This window comes from Benincasa hispida, chromosome 1 (assembly GCF_027475165.1).
Source record: "Benincasa hispida cultivar pf3 chromosome 1, pf3_genome.v1.1, whole genome shotgun sequence".
NCBI classification, from domain to species: domain Eukaryota; kingdom Viridiplantae; phylum Streptophyta; class Magnoliopsida; order Cucurbitales; family Cucurbitaceae; genus Benincasa; species Benincasa hispida.
This window is the reverse complement of record NC_143478.1, coordinates 8,751,501-8,757,727: the sequence shown is the minus strand read 5'-3', so window position 1 is coordinate 8,757,727 and position 6,227 is coordinate 8,751,501. Positions and strand designations below refer to the sequence as shown.

Sequence of the window (6,227 nt, the reverse complement as noted above, 5' to 3'; positions counted from 1 at the left end):
TTAATGATAATAATTAATTAAATAATTCATAAAACTATCTTTAGCCACCACGTCAGCCAGATTGGGCCGGGCCGGGCCCATGACCCATCGAGACGACTAGATCGAATCTTGAATGGACACGTTTACGGAGGAGGTGATGTCAGAATAAAAAATAATAATAAAAAAGAAATAGGGTGCACGAATCTCGAGGGGCCAGCTCAACAACCACCATAGCCCACCACCCCCGTATATACGGTATACGTATACATTTTCTAATTATCGGACACGTGTATGGTGACGTGGACGGTGCCTTGGCGCTCCCTTTCTCTTTCTCAATTCTCTCATTCCCCCGCCTCCCCTCTTCCTTCACCACTTTCATTCTCTATTTCTCTCTCTCTTTCTCTCTGCGAGAAAACGTTTTCCCCTTTTTGAAGAGCCCTTTTTCCCCCCCCCCGAGAGATAATGCAGAGGATTCAAGCTGCGGTTTTCGCCATCGAAGTTAGTTGAAGCTCAAGCTGTATGGAATCTTCTCTTTCGTTTTTTATAAAATTTTTTTCTGGTTGTTTTTATTGTTTAATGTTTCATAAACTTTACCTAATCGTCATACAACTGAAGTTTCTTTGAAGAATTTTGAGGTGGAGAATAGAATTCTTGTGCATTTACTACACTTTTTTTCTTTTTTTGAAAGTTTTAAGCTCTGTTTGCTTGTTAGGGAATGGAAAACGGTGAGGTTTAATTCTGGAATTTTGAAGTCTGAATTTGATTATTGAAGTAAAATTGTAGTTTGTTGCTGAGAGAAAGTTTGAGAAAAATTAACTTTAATTATTTAACTGCAATTTTTTTTCCTGTTAGTAGGCGTTGGGAATTTAAACTACTGACTTTTTCCTTCATCTCTAACTGAAATCCCGAGGATAGAAGTTTGTTTCAGCTGGATCTTCGTAATTACTATTCTTCAGAGTCTCTGTTGCTTAATCTCTCTGTATTTACTTGGTCGTTTGTTTGGTTTCGGATTATGTTCTCGGCCTTGTGCCCTTTTGATTCGGTTCTGCATTTTTTTGACGATGGAGAAAGCAAAATTTGATGGAAGAAGAGAATTTGAAACGTGAATTTATTAAATTTAAACTGAAAATGTTCCAGGGTTTAAATTACTCGAACAACAAACCAGGGGTCTTCTTAATTGTAACTGAATTCAGCTTCTTGACCCGTTTTCTTTCTTCTCTGACTCGTTATGTATTAATTTTCTTTGGAGGGGCAGTTTCGTCATTTGGCATACGAGAATTTACTTTTCAGTTCGAATTGGAGATCATCATCGAACCCTTCTTTGTTGAAATTCCATATATGTCCCCTTGTGAATTGGGTTTTCCCAACAGGACCTTTTTCATGCTCTGTATGTGTATGTGCACTTTTGTGTCTACAGATCGATAGATACTTAGTTTTTTTTCCCCTTTCCGCAGATGTGGTATTTTTACAACTTTATTGTTTTTTTCTTTCTAAACAAATAAATGTTTTAACTTTTTCTTATTTGTTGAAAACCGTCACGGCAATGAGCACTAGCAATTATTTTGACTACCTGATACTAACATATAAACATATACAATTCAGGCTATAAATGGTTTAAATAAATTGAACTTTATCTGAACTCAAAAAAAAAAAAAAAAGTTCTGGTCTGTGGCAGCTTATGGGTATTAAAATTGTCTGAAATAGCAACAATTATGAGAAAACTGGAATCAAGTTTTCTTGTAAAGAAGTCCTCTTATAGACACAGCATTTGGTGGTTGCTAGAATATGTATAAAAAAAAAAAGGCATTTGGTGGTTGCTTTGAAGGATAGCTACACCCTGTTCTGTGATATTAAAATACAAGGGAGGAAAAGGGACAGTTTGGTACTGTCAGTTCTATTTTTAAATACTAAGTGTGACTTCAAGATGTAATTTGGAAAATTAAGGGCACAACCTGTCTGTGATTCAGATATGAGCTTTTGAATAAAGAAAGCCTAGTTGAGTTTGAAATCCCTTTTAATATCCTAAAATACCCAAACTTCTTATCTTTAAAATCATTCTTTCTGCGGGAAAAAGAAAGAGTTCTAAATGCATGACCTCTTGATTGCTGGTTTCTACCTGTGTTCCACATGTTAGTTCCATTTGGCTTTCATTTCTATCTTCAATCTCACTGATAATCAGTTTAAGTTAAAACTAAAACTGATAACTGCACAGTATTTTCACCATTTTTCTAAAATCTATGTGCTTGATTTTGGATTTTGTTCCTCGCTTCCCTAATGTTTGGATAACTAATCCATGCAGCCCTGCTGATCATAATTGGTGCCTAAGGTTTGTTATATTAACAGTCAGTCTAGGTATCCAGTTCGAGCTGTATCTGTAACATGGGAACTAGTGAAGAGGCGAAGTCTGTGAAGACTGAAAAACCATCCTCACCAACGCCGGTATGGTGATTAGTGATTATTTCCGCGAGAGAGCACTTTTTACCTGTTTTCGGTTGTTTGACTTGGATAATGATTTCTCTTTATACATTGACAGGATCAGAACAATGTGCCTAATTCAGCCAGTATTCATGTTTTTCCTGAGTGGGCAGCCATGCAGGTTCACTTAGGCAGCCTCCATCCATATTATGCCCATTCGTTTCAAATAATCACTTGACATGTTATTTGATAAGATTACAATGGCTAGATTGTTGTAGCTAATTGAAGGGATTTGTCACCTTTTCAGGCATATTATGGTCCTAGAGTTGCGGTTCCACCATACTACAACTCTGCTGTGGCTTCAGGTCATGCTCCTCACCCTTATATGTGGGGTCCACCACAGGTAGTTATTAACTATTGGAGAGTTTAAATGATGAAGCTTTTTCAATCAAGTCATGCTTGGGGAAAGGACTCTGTTTGACTGAAAGTTCATTCATTTTACCAGATGATTCCTCCATATGGTACTCCTTATGCAGCAATCTATTCTCATGGAGGTGTTTATGCACATCCTGCAGTTTCTATGGTAAGTTTGTATTTTTGTTAGCTTCTGCATGGTTTTGTTGTTATTCCTCACAACCATCTTAGTACTCTTGAGAAGTAGCCTAGGTACTGTCTTTTTTCTGCCTTGCTAAAATTCTTGGCTGGAAAGTCAACAATCTTTATTTTTTCCAATTATCCCTGGATAACTTTTCGTGCTTGGCGATCTTAACTCAATCATAGATGGGTTATCTGTAGCTTCCCATCTGTGAATTGGATTTTCTTTTGCAGATTAAAATTAAGCAGTTTGTTATTATTATAAAGATGGAAGGCTTCTTATTTTCTGCTAATCATTGAGCATTTCCAGACTAATTGTATGATTATAATATCAATGCAGGGACCACATTCACACGGCCCTGGTGTTCCCTCTTCACCTGCGGTAAGTGGAGCCTTCATGCTAGATTTGTATTTGAATTTTTGAAATCGTGTAATTTTGATTTGTAAATATTATGAAAAAGTATGAAATGGAGGTGAAAGAATGTAGTAGCTGTTTAAACCACCCAAGAACAAATATTAACGAAAAGCACATTGGTGCTGTAGCAGGCTGCAACTCCTTTGAGTATTGAAACACCTTCAAAGGTATCTGGAAATAGCAGTCAAGGTTTAATGAAGAAACTGAAAGGTTTCGATGGCCTGGCAATGTCCATAGGCAATGTTAGCACTGAGAGTGCTGAAGGGGGAGCTGAACATGGACAATCAGAGAGGTTAACCAAATTTATCTAATTGTCATCTTCCAATTTCCTGTTGAGAATTTATTGTTAAACCTCAAAGTGCTTTTTCTCAAAATTAAATTGTCCCACTTTTCCTTCATACTCTCATATTTATCTTGTGACTCACCTAACTTCAAATTTCTTTCTGTCATGTTAACAGTATGGAAACTGAAGGTTCCAGTGATGGAAGTGATGGAACTACTGCCGGGGTAAGATTTCATAGCTACAGAAGAATTCTTGGGTCATCTAAGCTAACATCTTATAGGTTTATCTTTTCTTACTTGGTGATGAATAATTGCTATTCATAATCGTGATTTCTTTTACTTCCTGTTATGTTCAGGCAAATCAAACCAAAAGAAAACGAAGCCGTGAGGGAACACCTACCGCTGGTAAGGCTCCACTACCAAGTATTTTCCTTCCATAACACGTGGTGTTGACTGTTGCCCTATGATCTATATCTTATTGGTGACGGGTTTGAACATTTACATCAACATGAATACTCATTGTTTGTGATAATTATATTTCCCCCTTCTAAATAACAATGAGTACATCTTGAGTTGTTACAGTATTTGGAAGTCCATGAACACCCAATCTCCTTGTTAATTAAAAATTTTCAGAATCCTTTAAAGAGAGAGGATGCCTAAATGCTTTCATGCATGTAGCACGATGTTGTAAGACTATCATGGTTTGTTTCCATGCATATTTCATCTTCCAATTTGGTTTTAGAAAAATAAAGCTAGTACGATGTCATTACGCTAACCTTAAAATGCACTTCAAATTAATCACATACAGATTGAATTTCTGAATAGTCTGCTAATTTTCATGATTATGCCAAGGATTCAATTATAAGCCTCGGATGCTTTATATCATATGTATGAGATTTTGATTTCTTCAGTCTCATATTGTAGGTAAGGATGCAAAAATTGAGCCACAGGCAAGTCCAGTTACTGCTGCTGAGATGAATGAAAGCTCTAGCAAGTTATTGGGCACGACCAAAGCAGCTAATGCGACTGGAAAACTTGCATCTGTGATTTCTCCTGGAATGTCTACTGCCTTGGAACTGAGGAATCCTTCCAGCATAAACGCCATGACAAGTCCAACTACCGTTCCGCCCTGTTCAGTATTGCCTTCTGAAGTCTGGCTCCAGGTATACATTTGGTGGGACCTCCCCCCCCCAAACATTCCCTTATGTTTCCAGACAAAATTTGGGTTATTTAACTTCTAATTATGCATGAGCTCATGTGAACATTGTTTAATTTGTGATGCCTTTTCGTATTGCTGCCCAGAATGAAAAAGAACTAAAACGGGAGAGGAGAAAACAGTCAAATAGAGAATCCGCTAGGAGGTCAAGGTTGAGGAAGCAGGTAGGGTGGAACTTAAAAGAATCTTTTCATTTTCAAATATTGAATTAGAATATCATTAGCCTCACCTTTCCCAGCCTATTATTTTATTTGAAGCTAATATAATTTTTTGGCGTTGGAATCAGGCTGAGACGGAAGAACTAGCTCGTAAAGTTGATTCACTGACTGCAGAGAATGTTGCTATTCGATCTGAAATAAGTAGATTGTCGGAGAATTCCGAGAAACTTAAGAAAGAAAACTCCACATTGATGGTGGGCTGCTGCTGCCCTCTTTTTTTTCCTCATCAGAATCAAGTTTAAAAATTGCTAACAATAAAAACTGCCTTATAACTTGACAGGAAAAGCTTAAAAGCGTTCAATCAGGACGAACAGAAGCATTAGACATGAATGAAAAGAGGATGCAACAACCTATAAGCACAGAAATCAAAGGACCTGTGAATAAAAGCATTAACGAAGAGAGTATCATCTGCAAGAAAAACTCGAGTTCGGGTGCAAAACTGCGCCAGCTCTTGGACACGAGTCCGAGGGCCGATGCAGTTGCTGCTAGCTAAAAGAACCAGTTTCATTGCAGTTTGTTTTTTCTGTGGTTTTGGCATATTACAAGCCCAAAATTACTGCTAACAAAAATTACAAAGAATGAGAAAACAACTGAATAGGATTATGTCTGTGAGAAAGGGCAGGCTCTAATTTTAATGGTTAGTTACTTGAATAGTTGTATTATTATGTGTAACTATAAAGAACATTGGGGTTGGCAACTGTTACAATTTGATGTAATCGTTGGAGATTAGAGATTTTTAGCTTTAGATCTCTATGAGCACCTCGTGCCAGATGATAAATCATCAATTTCCGGGTTGAAAGTTGAACCCTTTTATGTATTGTCAATGAAAATTGAACCATTAACTTGTGATTAAATTGTAATCGGTGATCTACTTTTGATTAGTTGTTTGAATGCTCATCTCGGTTCAGATGAGATGGTTTTAAAAGTCGTTAAGCGACTGGTTGATTCAAAAATTTAAAGTATCAGCAAAAAGGTTTGAGCATATGGCATATTCTAAACAATCTATTGATCAAATTTTAGAAATCATTTTATAAGTGTTAAAATTAGATCCTAACGTTGATAATAGTCACAATTCTTAGGTTTGATTTTAACATTTACGAATTCACCG

General features: G+C 36.8%; 1 protein-coding gene across 2 annotated transcripts; it reads left to right on the top strand.

The window, feature by feature from the left end:
• The first annotated feature begins 308 nt into the window (after positions 1-308).
• On the top strand, positions 309-5,973 carry GBF3 (G-box binding factor 3). 2 transcript variants are annotated; one of them, XM_039043265.2, is made up of 13 exons: positions 309-496; positions 2,279-2,418; positions 2,513-2,575; positions 2,702-2,797; positions 2,900-2,977; positions 3,329-3,370; positions 3,535-3,695; positions 3,862-3,910; positions 4,042-4,090; positions 4,610-4,848; positions 4,988-5,065; positions 5,188-5,313; positions 5,400-5,973. In XM_039043265.2, the coding sequence occupies exons 2-13, from the start codon at positions 2,359-2,361 to the stop codon at positions 5,610-5,612; spliced, it is 1,254 nt and encodes a 417-aa protein (XP_038899193.1). In that variant the 5' UTR covers positions 309-496; positions 2,279-2,358; the 3' UTR covers positions 5,613-5,973. The 2 variants fall into 2 exon arrangements, with proteins under 2 accessions (XP_038899193.1, XP_038899201.1); XM_039043273.2 differs by having other exon boundaries at positions 331-496; positions 2,323-2,418.
• The last annotated feature ends 254 nt before the right edge of the window (positions 5,974-6,227 follow it).